A 15,928-nucleotide genomic window follows, 5' to 3' on the forward strand; every position below is an offset into this window, starting at 1 on the left:
AGATTGTCTTAATATTTTACTGGAATACTTGATTTCTTCCTAATTTTGCATTTGATTACAAGCACAGTATTCTTTACTAGAGGTATTAAAACTTTTCCTGTGTTAAAAGTAAAAGTGGCAACTTTATTTTTATATTAATACATAAATTAATAATTTTTTAGTGCTACCTTTTTATATGAAGAATCAAATCATCAGAGTCATTTAATTTTTTTAAACTTATAAGTGTGCTTAATATTTTTTTAATATGTTATTTATTATTTTCTATTCCTGCACACAAACACTGTATAATAGTGTAATTGACATAGTTGGTGCATTACCATAAAAAATTTCAAAAATAAAACAATTCAAGAAATATGAAAAAACACGTACCAAAGTGCATAAAACAATAGTTGCACTTAATAATGCCCCTCACCTGAGTCACTCAGTAATTCATCTGCTGAATAATGTGTGCCTTTTATGAGCAAGTTATGAGCATTCTGTTGGTCAGTGCTTTTGGGTCAAGGTTTTTCATTCTTTCTGACAGTTTATTATAAAATGTAATCCCTCTACATTGAGGATCTTTTTTTTTTATAAAAAGATAAATTGTGTTCTTGGGGTTGTAGAGGGACCCCCAGAACATTTTTAATTCAGGATTATTGTGAATAAATATTAATAATTCCAGGATGTATAAGGTAGGAAATGTAAGCATTTTCAAAAATAAGAGTAGAGGCCTAGATGAAGTGTTAGGAACTTTTTTACTAATTATATGAATCATTTTTTTACGCTTAAAGACTATCCTATTGCAGAACCTCCTCATAGAACAATTCCGTAAAACTAAATGTGGACATAATAGAAAATGTGTTTTGTATCAATGAGTCGCTGAGAAATCTCAAAAAATGTAAAACATATGGAATTAACTTTTTTTGTAAAGGTCAATTCATTTGAAGTGTCCAAAAAAAACATAAGCTCGTTGAATGACCAATTCAAAAAAAATTGAAAATTATCCGCACTTGTTTCCTACATGTTTCAGAACCTTAAAACTATTTTTTTAAATTTGTTATTTTTAGCAGTTTGCCTGTGGCGGCCATTTTTGTTACGGTGCGCACATAATATGTATATAATAGGTGTATGGTTCGCACACCTGTTTTTGTAATTGTAAGGGTTTATGGAAAAATCATAACTAAAAAACTATTGGTCCTGGAAGGATGAAACAAAAAGCAATTTAATCATATTTTCTCAAGGTAAAAGATTTGTCCAGTGGTTTATTTACCTATTTTTCTTCCTATGAGAAAATTACCAATAAAGTTGAACATGAAAAATGGTGAAATTTCACTTTGGTAATTTTTTTCAAGAGGCAGAGATGACATACACAGTTAGAATTTTTTTTTTTTTATGTATGTATATGTTACCATATGTGTACAATATATAGTACACATGAGAGCTAATGTGTTATCATGAATCTTCCTAAAACCATATTGAAAACTATTAAAATAGTTGATTTTTCCAAACTTAGTTCAATCTTATCACAAACAACTTTTCCAAATACTTTTGAAAATGCAGGCAATAGTTAATATAAGTTTGTAATTGTCCAAATAATATTTAGTTCCTTTTTTATAGGGGATTCCTATCTATAAAAAAAAAGAACTAAAAATAATTTGGACAAATGGCCTTGGCAAACCTCAGCCTATCACAAAAGACTTCTATCCTAAGTGATAAATTAATTATCCTTATCAACGTAGAATAACTCCTCATTTTGAGCTCTCATGGCAGTTGGAATTATAACTGGTGAAATATTTAATTTAGAAACATTTACGAAATAATCATTGAATTGCTCAATCACAGCTGGTAGGGTTTACAATTTTTTATCATATACTTTCAACCCAGGATTAATTTGAGTATGCCTTTTATTGTCCAAGTTCATTTAAAATAAAAGATATTTGAAAATATTTATAATGTAATATATTTATTATTTGAAATAAACATCAAAATAATCGGAAACAGTCTACTCAATAACATCAAGAAACAACTTGAGAAAATTTACATCAATGTAACACAAAGTTAAAATAATCTGTTGATTATGATTTAGAAAGGCTGAGCCTATTTTAAAGATTTACTTATCTATCCATCCTGCTTTATTGCACAGAAGTGATAATAGACAAGCCACCAGATAATTCCCCAAATAACTGAAAAAGAAATAAAATTAGTTATTTTTAAGAATAAATTAAATTAAAAGAATAACAGCAATAAATGCACACTTTCAAAAAACTGCAATTTATTTAAAAATACAAAAGGATTTTAAAAAAGGTGGAATTTAAAAACTATAATGTATAAAAAAATTAATGTCATTTTCTTAGTCATTGATTTATTCGTTGTCATTTTGTCTGAAACATTCAGTACAAACATATGTTGCTGAGCCAGTGTATTCTTTGTAGATTGGCTTTTCACAATTTTCACAGCATAAAATGATTTTTCCTCACCGGACAATAACCAAATCTGGGCTTCAGCTTCATTGGAAGACCTTCAATGCTAACTAGCATGCCTCATCAGATCTGGTATAGTTAATACCTTTCGAAGTTGAGAGATGAATTTTCTCCTATGTATGATGATCTCTGTGGTGTTGGCTTTGTGTATGATTTGTGTATTAATAGTTGCAGCATTGATCAGTCTACCGAAAAGTGTAAGTGGCTATCAATTGCTTACTCTTCCAACTTTGTGTATTCCTTCTTCATCTTGTTTACAACGTTCATACCTCCCTTGGTCAAATTATAAAAGTTTATCACCTGTGGTTTAGTAAAGGCTCCACTTTCAGGATCAATACAGTCATCTTTATGCAACATTGATAATAGCAGTACATTTTTTTTTTTTTTTTTTGTATATATGACACCAAAAGAGTACAATTTGCGTCCCTAGGAAAGCCAAACGTGGTGTTCCCAACCTTCCTTTACTTAACTGTTTTGAAGCATTGAGGTATGTGAGACTTATTTTCTTTAAGAGTACTGACTATTGTCATTCGATGATAGGAAAAAAGATCATTTGCTAGCGACACATGTATATAAAAATTATTCATTGTTCCATTTCTCCAAATTTCATCAACTGGTTTTATCATTCTTTTTACTACACTGTTCACACTGTTGTCAACATCGAAAGGGCCCTGAGGTTACTTGCCACAGTATACGCCCATCTTCAGAGTGTAAAATGTTCTAGCATCAACTAACGCATATATTTTTATACCGAACTTATCTGGCTTGTTGCTTACATACTGACGAAACTTACACTTTCCTTGGAATGGTTCCAGCATCTTGTTAAGTGTAACATTCACCCCTTGAGAATACTATTGATGCATACAAAACTTTCAAATAACTATTTGTCGGGTTTTTTCTGGGTTGCTAAGTAAGTGAAATCTCTTCTCACTCATCACTGCCCTAAAAAATTCAGGAGCAGTTCATCAGTACTTCGCGTATCAGCAATATTAAGGTGGCTTGCTTTTTTCACACCTAACATGTATAATATACCAAAAAATGCTAAACTTTCTTCATAGACTAGAGGCCAACAATCCCTTTTTTGAAAAAAATTATTTTGTATTTCCACTAACTGTGGATTAGTGACAATTAGATTGTAGAGTGTACAATTAGAAGTAGATTGGAATTTGAGTTTGCAATCTGATTGGACTGGGATTGTTGTGATGGACCAGGTGTAGTTACAGTTGTTACTGGAGCTGGAGAAATCAATTTGCCCAATATCATTAACTCTTGCAGTGGCTGTTCAGAATTTAAATTCCTTGCATCGTCAATTTTCTACTCTTCATCAAATAGTTTGCCCTCATCAGTATACTTTCTTGCAACTAATTAAACACCATTTTATTTAGCCATTTCTGTATCAGGTATACAATATCATACACAATACACACATGAATACAATACTCACACGGATTTGTAACAACATTACACACACATTGCAGTATCGCACAAATTTAAATATACCTTAACTATTTCTCCTACATATAAAAAAAGTAACTATTTAATACATACATAGAAATTAATAATTTTGTAACATAAGAGGGCGCATCGTGAGACGAGAGCTAACAGAAACCGGTACGTATCTAGACATGTAGCTAGATCATAACTAACACAGCTGACACATGCTTGTTTAGGCCACTCCCTTCACACCACTGACCAATGAATCATGTGAATTGTTCATAAATCACACGTCTCATTGAGGCATTGTTGAAATATTTTTTATAAAAATAAAAAAAATTTGTAATTTAATGACACTTATTTTGTTAGATGCCGTCTAACAGTGTGCCCTCTCTCGGGTTAGCTTTGAAATTTTTGAAATTAGTTTTGATTTTTATTTAGTAGTACCTAAATTTGATTTAGACTAGTTTATAATTTGTAATAATGAATCTGATATTTTTTAGAATTAAATTAAGACTACTTTTGATTGTTCTGAATATTCTAGAACACCCATCTAATGAACTATGCATTATTTTTTTTTTTGTATTTACATTATAAATTTCTTTTTAACTTAGTGTTACAATCTCAAACATGCAAACATATGTTTTTAATGAAGAGAGATCACAGAAATAAATGAAAAGATACTAATCTAACCACTATACCATCTGGATGACGGTGTATTTTTAACTGACTTTAAAATTATTAGAAAAAAATTAATATGAAAAAATGATTTATGGTCTCCCATACTCAGTAGCGGACAAATTTTGTTTCTCTCTATTATATTACTCATTTTTATCAATATTCAAGTCTTTTTTTATCTTTTCACAATTTTATTCTTAGACACTGTTTTTTGTAGGTTAATACATATTTTATAATTTTTAGAAAACAAACGACGACTGATGGGTTATTTATTATTTTTAACTGATATCAAAGAAGGAGGAGATCCTCAATTCTTCTTTGACATTTGTTTTATTCATTTTCTTACATATGTTCAGTCCTTGCTTGCTCTTCACCAAATGGACTGACACAAATAATTTTTTTTCTAAGGATAAGGCTTCCTCTGTATGTACAGAGAACGTTCCATTACAATATTTTTCACACGAGTTAAAAAAAAAGTTTTCAAACAAAAAATTTCCATAATCTACTACATCATTTGAAGGTATTATCTTTTTTTATTCATAATTATTCAATATGGGATTGTTATAGTAATAGTGAACTTTGATTTTCATTCTGATATAAACTATTTTATTACAATAATTTAAGAAAATTATTAGACAAGATTAGTGTGAAAAAAAAAGTATATATCCCATACTCACTAGCAGTCAAAGTTGTTTCTCTCTATCCTATTACTCATTTTTATCAATATGCAGTTTTTTTTATCTTTTATGTATTTTTTCTTAGTCATTGTTTTCTGTAGGTTCATATAAATGAACATAAGTAAATTTAAAAAACTAAAACAGTCTTCAAAAAATAAAATGTTTTTAATATTACAAGGTATATTTCTCTGTTCTTTAAAATTTAACTTTGAAGTTTGTACCAAATTAAACTGTTAGTATTTTATTAAACTGTTAGATTAAGTATTTTCTTTACTTTTAGCACCATTAATTATTTTAAATAGGTATTAGATCTTTTAATTCTATTATTTTTCAATGAGTTTCTTTGGAAATTAAATGGAGGTTGACTTATAAAAATCCTTATTCTTATTTGAACATAATATGAATTTTTTCTTAAAAGAGGAGCTGCTATATATATAATTTTGCTAAAATGCCTAAATGACACTATATTACTTAAATTTTTATATATTAAATTATTAATATCAAATCAGATTTGTATAGTAATTATTACATATAGGAATAATATGTCTTAATTTTTAAATAAATAAATGTCTTATTTTTATTTGAAAAATTATATAATTATTATCATGTATATATAAATAAACCTAACTGATTTATTATGTGGAATTATAAAACAGGAAATAATATAATCTATAAATTACAATTTTTTTTTAATGAATAGCTAAAACTGTTTTAAGTAATAAAACAATAAAGAAATAAAAAAAAAAAGATGAATGAATTATTGAATAAGAAGATTTTTTAACATCTATTCCTTTTATATTGCAACAAATTTAAACATTTAATGTGTAGGAGTAATGACACAATTTTGAGGAATTTTTGTGGTGAGCACTAAAAATCATTCATTTAACACAATAATAATTAACACAATGTAATAATTTTTTTGTCCTTTTTTCTGTGCAAGTTAAATCTGGCATAATTTATGACAATTACAAACTATAGTGTGAAACTTGTCTAAAAATGTATACATATATTCATGAAATAGAGAAATTAAACTTACTTTGATAAAGAATCCTATCAGGATATATAATCACATCAGAGATAATAAAACAGTGGTAAACATCACATAATGAGAATAGAACGATGGCACAACCTCTGAGAATAATCCATGGCAACATTAGCATACGTTTATTCTGTAAAACGATAAACAAAATTACTAGGGAATAAATACCCTTCAGAGATGCATTGTGTGTGGAATGGTTTCAGAAAATTTCAGCCTTAAGCAAAAAAAAAGCTGACAACAGACTTTCCTGATACACACAACTTTATTTAAAATATCATTTTATTTAAATAAAATATTTTTTGTTTATTTGATTCAATGATTCTAACTAAAGCGCGTGTGCACCTACAGTATGTCATTCACTTGGGTGAGGCGGTACTAGCAGCCACATTAAATTATTTTTTTTTTACACTAAATATTATTCTTTCATTTAATTCTATCACTCACCTGTGATGTCACTAGATAGGAAATGTCTATAGCAGCTGTACAAGAGTGCTACACTAGCACTTTTGTGGTGAAACGGGGTACTACTGGGTAGTACACACTAGTTTAGAGAATTTTTTGGGGTGGAGGTGCAATTTTGCAAATGTGCCTTAGAAAAACAAGATCTTATTTAGGTGAAATCGAAATACTGAGGGTGACCTTGCTGTACAGCCTCACCTCCTTGACCTTTTAAGTTGAAAATTTAATGGCATCAATGCCCCATGTGTAGAAGTAATTAAACAAACTTATATAAGGTGATTTAGAGTGTGACACCGAACATACAAACAAACGGAAAATTGTCCATCCAGTTTTTGGGTTCCTTAGGTATCAAAACATAAAGATCTGGTAAAAACTGGATATGCCCAAATCGGACCGATTACAATACTTTTCCTTCTAAAGCTATAGCTCTGCTGTAGTGCTAGACATAAAATTTAAAATCTGACACTAAACTTGTATAATACTCATCTAGCAATGGTTCTTTATTCTTATATAATGGGAAATAATGATAGGTGAAAAAAGTTGCGTAAGATTTCTTTTTTGGGGGTGGGAGGTGAATTATGATAAAATCTTTCTGAATATTATTATTATTAAAAGTTTAAATAAACCAGAAATTTAAAAAAATCATTATTTTTAAACTTTCTCAATACCCGAAATAGTTATTGGGTCACTTTATTTACTAATGAGCCTACAGACAAAAAAAATTTAGTTAAAAAATATGCAATAATTAAAAAGATAGCTTTTTATAATATTTTGGGGTAATATTTTTTTAAAAAATACATTAAGATAAGTAAGTACCGAGCTTAATGTTTACAAAAGTTGGGGAAAATATCTTACCAGAAAACTATCTGCTCCCTCTGGAGATACTTACCTTAGGGAAAAAAGGGTCTTATGCTTCTGTTATTATTGTTAATAAATTGCCAAACCATTTGAAAAATCTTCCATCCAACTTATTTAAAACACACGATTTTTTATGGAAACATTAATGGATCTTCTTTTATGGTGTTAATGAATTTTTAAATAATATTAACACGACATTATGTTCTGATCAGAATAAAAAAATTTATTATGCTCATAATAAATATATTTGGTTATGTTAATAATAGATTATTCAGAACATAGTTTGAAAAATACTTGTACTTTCCTTAATAAAGAGATATTTTGAAACTTATAGCTTATAATAAATTTTTATATAATAGAGTTTCTGTATTCTACATTAGTTAACTTAATTTTTTTATTTCATTGAGAATATACTGATAATGTAACTTCAGAAGCTCAAATATTGCTGCTCATCAGTTTATTTGTTTACAAAAATTTTGATAGAGAACATTTTTTAAATATCAAAATAAAATCTAAAATGAATGTTGGCATACCAAATATCAATTTATTTCCACCAATATTTGACCCAATAATTTTTAACTACTATTTCTGTTTCTTGCTCTATGTCTACATGTTGTTTCCTACCTATAACAAAGTTATAAACAAGTTGTTAGCTCAGCTGTTTTTTTCCAGTACTTGCAGAAGGAGCAATTCTCACAGTCAAAAGCTTTACTTAGTTAAAGATAAATAAATATGAAAATTTTGACATTCTTCAGATTGGAACAGGGTCTAGTATACTGGTCATTGGAAGGAGGGTTAGGAGGCTGGTTCTATCAAATAGCACATCAGTCTTATTGAACAGCCACTCAAAAAAAAAAACTCTTGCAGTTCATTTACCAGTTAGTAACAAAGTCATAGAACAAATAATGGGGAAGAGATCAATGAAAAAGGAATTTGTGATGATTAAAGATTACCTGCTCGCCAGGATATTTTACGATCTTGCCTAGGACTCTGGTTGAGTATAGAATATAACCCTTTCATCTGGACCAATTGGAATAGATGTGACCCTGTGATTGAAATGAAGGTCCACGTAATCCAGGTAAGTATGAAATATAAATGCATGAATTGATAAATAATTCAAACTACTTACAATTATGATAACTTTGAAGAAAAATTGGTAAAATTTGTCTAAAAATTATTTTTCAAATTAAAGTATCTGTGCTTTGTAGATATATTTTATTTTTTATTATGATGTTTTTTTAATTTGGTTGTATTTCTTTCTTCATTTTATGTATAAATAGAAAACCTATCAAACTGCTGATTAAGTTTAGGGACACCTACTATTGTAATTAATTTTTGCTTATAAATTACAACAAAAAAAATTAGCAGAATTGGGATAGAAATATGCTAGAACATATAAAGTAAGCAGTGTTTTATTTTACATAATACTAAATGTTTACCTCTATGATTAAAGGCAATGTATATAATAACATTTTTCTAAACAGAAAGGTGCTGTATTAATGTTGGTTTAATAATATGCACCAATTCTCATTAAAATTGTAATGAATGCAAACCAAATAGATAGATACAATTTGGGTAATCACAGTTACTTTCTCTGAATATAATGATTATCACTAAACAATTAATTTCTGTGGTGAAAGAGTAAATGTTAGGTTGATAACAATCAACATTTTATTGGGTCTGGAATACTTATTTGTATCTTGTGTGAGGTCATCAACAATAATTAAGTCACCAACATATTACATAATAATTATTTTCTCTCATATTATGTTATTTGTGTAATAAGCTGGCATTGGAGTAGCTAGAAATTCTACTTCTAAACAAATGGGGAAGTAAGTAATTTACATTTATAAAATTTAATTTTCTTTAAAAAAACACGTGTATGATTTAAACAAACTTTATAAATACAGAAAGTAACTAAATAAAATTAAATTGTTTCCACTAAAGAAGTATTAATTTTATGGAATAAAACCATTACAAAATGAAATTTCTCACCAAAAATGATTATTTAGAACTTTAAAAAAACCAATTCATCTAAATTTTATCCAGTTTAATTATATAAAAAATGTTATAGCACAAAATTAATTATTCTACAATAAAATAGATAGTTTACTCTTTATATTTCTAATATTATATAAAAGTAGTACAAAGAGATCTAAAGCTATTTAGCTGATAGCAGAATTTATTATCAAGAATAAATTTAACATCTAAAATATAAATTATATGCTCTTAAATTAAGTTTTTTACTACACTTTTTTTGAGACTCCTAACCAAAGACTTCGCTGCTACTTTCATATGATCAAAAATATCGATACTCAGATGAAAAGTTTAAAGAATAAAAAAAAAAATGCTCATAGTAATGAAGCTTTTCATTTATCAGTTAATGAAGAAAGCTTTGATTTTGCTGTTAAGTTATTCTTATAAAAAGCAAGAATAACTTTTGCTTTTGTCAAAGCAAAAATAACAGTGCTGTTAGTGAAATCTTTCAAATCAATAATTGGGTTAAAGTTACATAATTATTGGTATGAAGGTGGATCTAAATACATTCATAATACAAAGAATCGTGCAGTTTTTAAGAATGACCACATACTTAAGGAATGTTTTCTAGTCCCCGAGTTTCTGCAACTTGCAGAAAATTCTATCTTCAGGAAATGGTCATCAGATCATGATACTTCAAATCTAACTTATAAATAATATACTAGTATGAGGGCTTTGACTAAAAAAAATCTGGACAATGGAAAATCAAATCCAAAGGTTTTATAAATAACAAATATTTATCAATAATTTGTTATCAACAGAAGTTGTTGAGGATTATAAATGTGAGTATTTAAATGTAACTAAATTTTATGTTTCCATTTTAAATATCTATAAATTCTGGAACATTTGATAAGAATATTTTTTTCATATTCTATGCATTTTTTACTATTTTACTTTTTTATTGTTCAATATACATTTCAAGAAGTGTAAATTATTCACTTGCTGGTATTGTCTTTTTCCGGTCTCATTATTTCAAAGTCAACTTATTCTAAAATTTGATTATATATTTTGTTGTCCAATACTGGAATGACATAACATTTAAAAGGTAATTTCCATATACGTTCATAATATATTCAAAACTTAAAACAGAAAACAATTTTGACAAATTATAAAATTAATATATTTTAATGTAGTTATAGAACTCAGTACAAACTAAAAATTCAGGATTCTGTGAAAACCTTTTATTGTAAATTACATGGTAAGTTTAACTTGCCCAATTACTATGTTTTTAGTGGTTTACATCTCGTATAATATTAAATAAACCACTTGGTTCAGAATACTTGGATTGAGATAAGACATAGCTTACCTTATTTTTCATGAAAATACTTTCATGGAATCCCACATCCTCGGACATGATTGAAATAATTGTTGTTGCACAATAAAAATATTAAAGTAATGATAATTGGCTATTAACTTGCAGAAGTGCTGATATCTGTTGCAGTTTTTTATGAGAACGTCTACCCCAAACAATGTCTGATGGTTTACCAAATTTAAGTTTTGTTAGTATTTATATATGTAATATTTTTCTAATGAATTTAATTTTATGCCATCTTTATCAATTTCTAATATTTCTTCTAAATTTGTTTTAATATCAGAAGTAGAATGTTTATTAAATGGTCTGCTATATTAGATAAAAATAATTTATTATTTTTGTAATTTCTATAATGTTCAAGAAATCCAGTTTCTGTTTGTTTTTCACACACAATAAACACCATCACAATCATTTAATTTTATAAATTCCATATAGATTGTTTATTTTATTATTATTATTGTTTTTGTTTTTTTTTCTTTGAAGTTTCAGGGTCATCAATTGCTGTGGTCATTAGCCCCTTTCCTTTCCACATCAAAAAAAAAAAAATTTCTTTTCTTCCCATATAAAAGAACACTGGTGACATAGAGATTAGTTTTGTCAAAAAGAGCATCTAAAATTAAATTTGTCAAAGGTTATTGAAATCCTGAAAACATAATGTAACAAGGATGTAAAGGCCCTTGCTATTTTAAAAACATTCTAGCCATTTCCTACAAAATTTTGTCAAAAACTATCAAAATCCACTTCTCTCATATAAAAATTAAAAGAACCATTGAAAAAACCCAACACAATACGAGAAGGGTGTAATGACCCTTATCACACAAATCACTTCTAATCAAAGCTGTTCAAAAACCCATATAAAAATTATCATGTCATGCAAAAATTAAAAGATAAACCTTTTATTAAAAATTCTTCATAGAAACACAAAAACAATCTCTTCTTAAATTTTATTGCTGAGGTTCCCCCTTAGGCCATTCTTTTATGCTTCTCTTTTCTATCTTCCTAAAGGCCTCAGTGTCAAATTCCAAGATATCTGAAGCCATGGGGATGGAATCATCCAATCCTCTACAGTAAACCACAGAGGATCCTTTACTACCTGCATCGGACAATACCAGCTCCAATGGTGCGATCAGCAGTGCATCTGAGTCAAGACTTGATACATGTGGAGCATCTGATGTGCTCGCCCTCTCATTTAAAGACTTCTGTGCCTTTGGAAGCTCCATTGTTGGACATTCAAAGTCTTCTTTTTCTAAAAACTTAATTTCTGGTTTCACAAATGCCTTAAGCAGTTGACATAAAAAAAAATATATAAAAATTGTTTACTTTGAGTGTTTTACAACATTGAGCAAGCCTCCCCATTGGTAAAATTCAGATTTATGTTTGGATGCATTTCCTCCTCCTCGTTACAGATTTAGCTGGTGAAGGGCTTTGCGTATGCAGGGAAGGGACAGTGTATCGCACAAATGTGGTAATATATTCAATAAACTAAAAAAAGAAGTGTATATAAAAAAATATTCAAGAAAAAGTATGAAAAAAATACAAAAAAATTCTTTGAGTATTTTAAGAATGCCTCCAGGGGAGAGGTTTCACTCGTTAATAAAAAATCTCAATGCGCCATATTATATTCCTCTTGAGAGATCTGGAAATTGTTGTGTTGTTTTAAATACATTATAAAAACTACACTACGCTTTTATTTAACTAAATATTTTCATTACTTTTAATTAAAAAATGTAATAATTATTACATTTATTTATTGGTTATTTATTAGATGTTTATATAATGTATTTTTTACTTTTCAGTGCATTTTTATATTTGTTAATATACTGGGTGATTCAAAGAAACGAGAAATTTTGAAAGTTGTGTTGGTAGCCCTGGGCGATTGGTATCACTTGATTAGTGGCGCCAGCCTCTCTAAGAACCTGCCATTTAGTTGTCATGGATCCTTGGAGTGGTGCGCAACGTGCATTTGCTATCAAAGCGTTTTACAAAAACAATGACAGTGTGGAGGGAGTGCGTAGAGAATTTCGGCGTCATTTTAATCTGGGACGGCACGACCGTGTTCCATCAGCACATGCAATTAAAACATGGATATCTAATTTTGAGGAAACTGGTTCGGCAATGAAAAAGAAACCTCCAGGCCGTGAGCGAACCGTCCGTACACCACAGAATGTTCAAGCTTTACAAGATGCTGTCACACGAAGTCCACATCGGTCAATCCGTCGTCTCTCAGCATCTTTACAATTGTATAGTTCAAGTGTTCGAAGAATGTTAGCGAAGGACTTGCAATTCCATCCATACAAGTTGCAGATCGTCCAGGAACTGAAACCGAACGATGCAGTTGTGCGAGCACAATTCTGTAATGTAATGCTTCAGAAGGTAAATGATAACGAAGAGTTTGTTCACGAACTGTGGATGTCAGACGAAGCGCATTTCCACCTCAGTAGATTTGTTAACAAGCAAAATTTCAGATACTGGGCACAAGAAAATCCTACGCAGCTACACCAGCGTCCGTTGTACAGCCAGAAAGTGACCGTGTGGTGTGCTATGTCATCTTACGGTGTTATAGGCCCTTATTTTTTTGAGGATGACAACGGTCTTGCGATTACAGTGATGTCGGCTCGTTACGACGCCATGCTTGAAACCTTTGTTGTGGAACAACAAAAGAGATTTCCACCGATTCTTAACACAACCTGGTTTCAACAAGACTGAGCAACGTCACATACTGCACAAATATCAATGGCAGCTGTACGCCGATTGTTTGGACAACGTGTCATTTCACGAAACGGTGACATTAGATGGCCACCCAGATCGCCTGATCTCTCAGGCTTGCGATTTCTTTTTGTGGGGTCACCTTAAAATCAAAATGTTACACAGTAGACCTGCTACAACGGAAGAACTGAAGACAAAGGTCCGAGAAGCAATTGCGGAAATTCCAGTTGAGATGTTACGTCAAACCATGAAAATTTTAACGAAGAGACTTCGTGAGTGTTTACGTAGAAGAGGAGGTCACCGACAAGATGTCATCTTTAAAAAATAAACTAAAATGTATGTATCCTAAAATGGCAACATTTGTACAATTTGTACATGAAATAAAATTAATTTCCTAAAAAAAAATTTTCATTAACGTTATTTAATTTTTTTAATTTCCCGTTTCTTTAAATAACTCTGTATTATACTTTTTTGTTTAAAATTCTCAATTTGATTTAATTCTTATTTTTTTACTTTTTAGAGGGTTTTTCTAATTTGTTTCCTTTTTTATTAATATTAATATTAGTTAAACAAAATCTTTTTAAAAAAGTAATTTTTTATATGTAATCAAATATATTTTTGTAATTTTTTTGTTTTTTTGTATTTTTAAGACTAAAAAAAAGTAAAAATATTTATTTTTACACATCGAAGTTACACATACGTGTACCAAATTTCAATCATTTTCATACGATAGTTCTTGAGAAATTAAAATTTTCAAATAAATGCATGAATTTAGCGTAGGAGTAGCGCGTGGTGGCGTGGGGTTGGGTCATATCAGATTCCGACACCGTAATGCTGTATTGTCATCGAAGTTACATACGTGTACCAAATTTCATTGATTTTCATTCGATAGATCAAAAGATATAGCAGTTGCAAGATTTGATTATTCCTAAAGAGAGTTAAATAAAAGCTTTTAAAAACGTATTACATGTTTGTATAACCATTTCTTTTCAATTTATTTTTTTTTTATAAGTTGTAATATTTATTGAGATAAAACAGCGGCTCGAGCTACAATCAAAACGGGAAGTGAACGTTCTGTTACAGATTCGTTATCAACTTCCTGTTTGAATTGTTAGGTCGTAATGTGTGGGAGGTTGTGTGTAAATCGTGTGTTTGTTGTTGCATCTGTCACATCTTTGTAATATCATCAGACATTGTAGATTATTGGCATCAACAAGTTATGAAGTACGGTTTGAGTGCTAATTATAACCAGTCAGAACATATGGGTATCCGATTAATATATGATAGTGTCAATGAGGGTTATGACGAACAGGAGTTAGACAGCATGTACGTTTATGATATATTAGGCCTCATCAGGCCAAACCAGAACATATGAAGAAATTATGAACTGTTAACTAGCGCAAATATGCCTGTACAGCGTAACTCTACAGACGAATATTTTGTTTACTCAGTCTTGTTTGAAACCAATGTAAGATGTGTTTTTAGTTTTATTGTTGTTTCTTTTCGGGATAATAGTACACCGATGGGTTCATGTGGCATCCTGACTGAGGCAAGAACAAGGCTGAGAGATGCCTTTTTCCGAGGTTTTGAAGATGACCTCCGGCAAATCCCCATAAGGGCTAGGTACGGAGGGGGTGGCGTGGCAACCGCAACTGTCACATGGTGGATGTCTTCCCCAATGGGGTTAGTTCTTTCCATGAATGGGCTTTTGTTGCTCGAAAGAGATTCGCAGAGGGAGGTTGAATTCCTAGCCACTCAAGCATGCAGGATACTCGAGCTATGAGAACATCAACATAAGACGACGTTTACCCGCAGACCACGATGATGATTCTCAAAGGCCGTTTAGCTGTGAGGCGGCGTGTCCGTGTTTCGATGTCAGGCCAATGTATTAGATATGTTCAGCTTCAAAACTATAAGGTGTTGCGGGAAGTAGAGAAAAAATGGGGAGTTAAGCACAATTTCAAGGACATTCGACGCTGCAGGGAGAGGTGTGGCATGTGCGAACCCAATGTGCGAGGCTTCCATCTTTGTCTCCTTTGTTGTACCGTCGGTTGTTCCAGGTTGACTTCAAAAAAGATTTTCAGATGGTCACTCGTGAAATCTTCCTGTAGTATGCGCCATGAAGAAGTTAGTTAGCTTCCCAACACTGATGCCCGAAATAGCCGTAATTTCGATTCCCAAACCCCTACCGCGACCCGGTGTATTGACGACCTCCATGTTGAGTGCATTTAACAGCCACCGCAATGCGCACAAATGGCTGGCAGATCAC

At 30.3% G+C, this 15,928-nt stretch overlaps 1 protein-coding gene across 2 annotated transcripts in view; it reads right to left on the reverse strand.

Moving 5' to 3' along the window:
* Positions 1-1,923: 1,923 nt before the first annotated feature.
* Positions 1,924-15,928, reverse strand: part of LOC142331466 (uncharacterized) — a 32,843-nt gene continuing 18,838 nt past the window's right edge. For both annotated transcript variants that reach the window (XM_075377402.1, XM_075377401.1), the window contains 2 exons: positions 6,285-6,417; positions 1,924-2,162 (listed from right to left, as the gene is read on the reverse strand). In XM_075377402.1, coding sequence (XP_075233517.1) covers positions 2,098-2,162; positions 6,285-6,417 — 198 coding nt within the window. In that variant the 3' untranslated portion in view covers positions 1,924-2,097. The remainder of the gene's footprint in view (positions 2,163-6,284; positions 6,418-15,928) is intronic.

The sequence above is a fragment of the Lycorma delicatula genome, chromosome 10 (assembly GCF_047948215.1).
Source record: "Lycorma delicatula isolate Av1 chromosome 10, ASM4794821v1, whole genome shotgun sequence".
Lineage (NCBI taxonomy): Eukaryota > Metazoa > Arthropoda > Insecta > Hemiptera > Fulgoridae > Lycorma > Lycorma delicatula.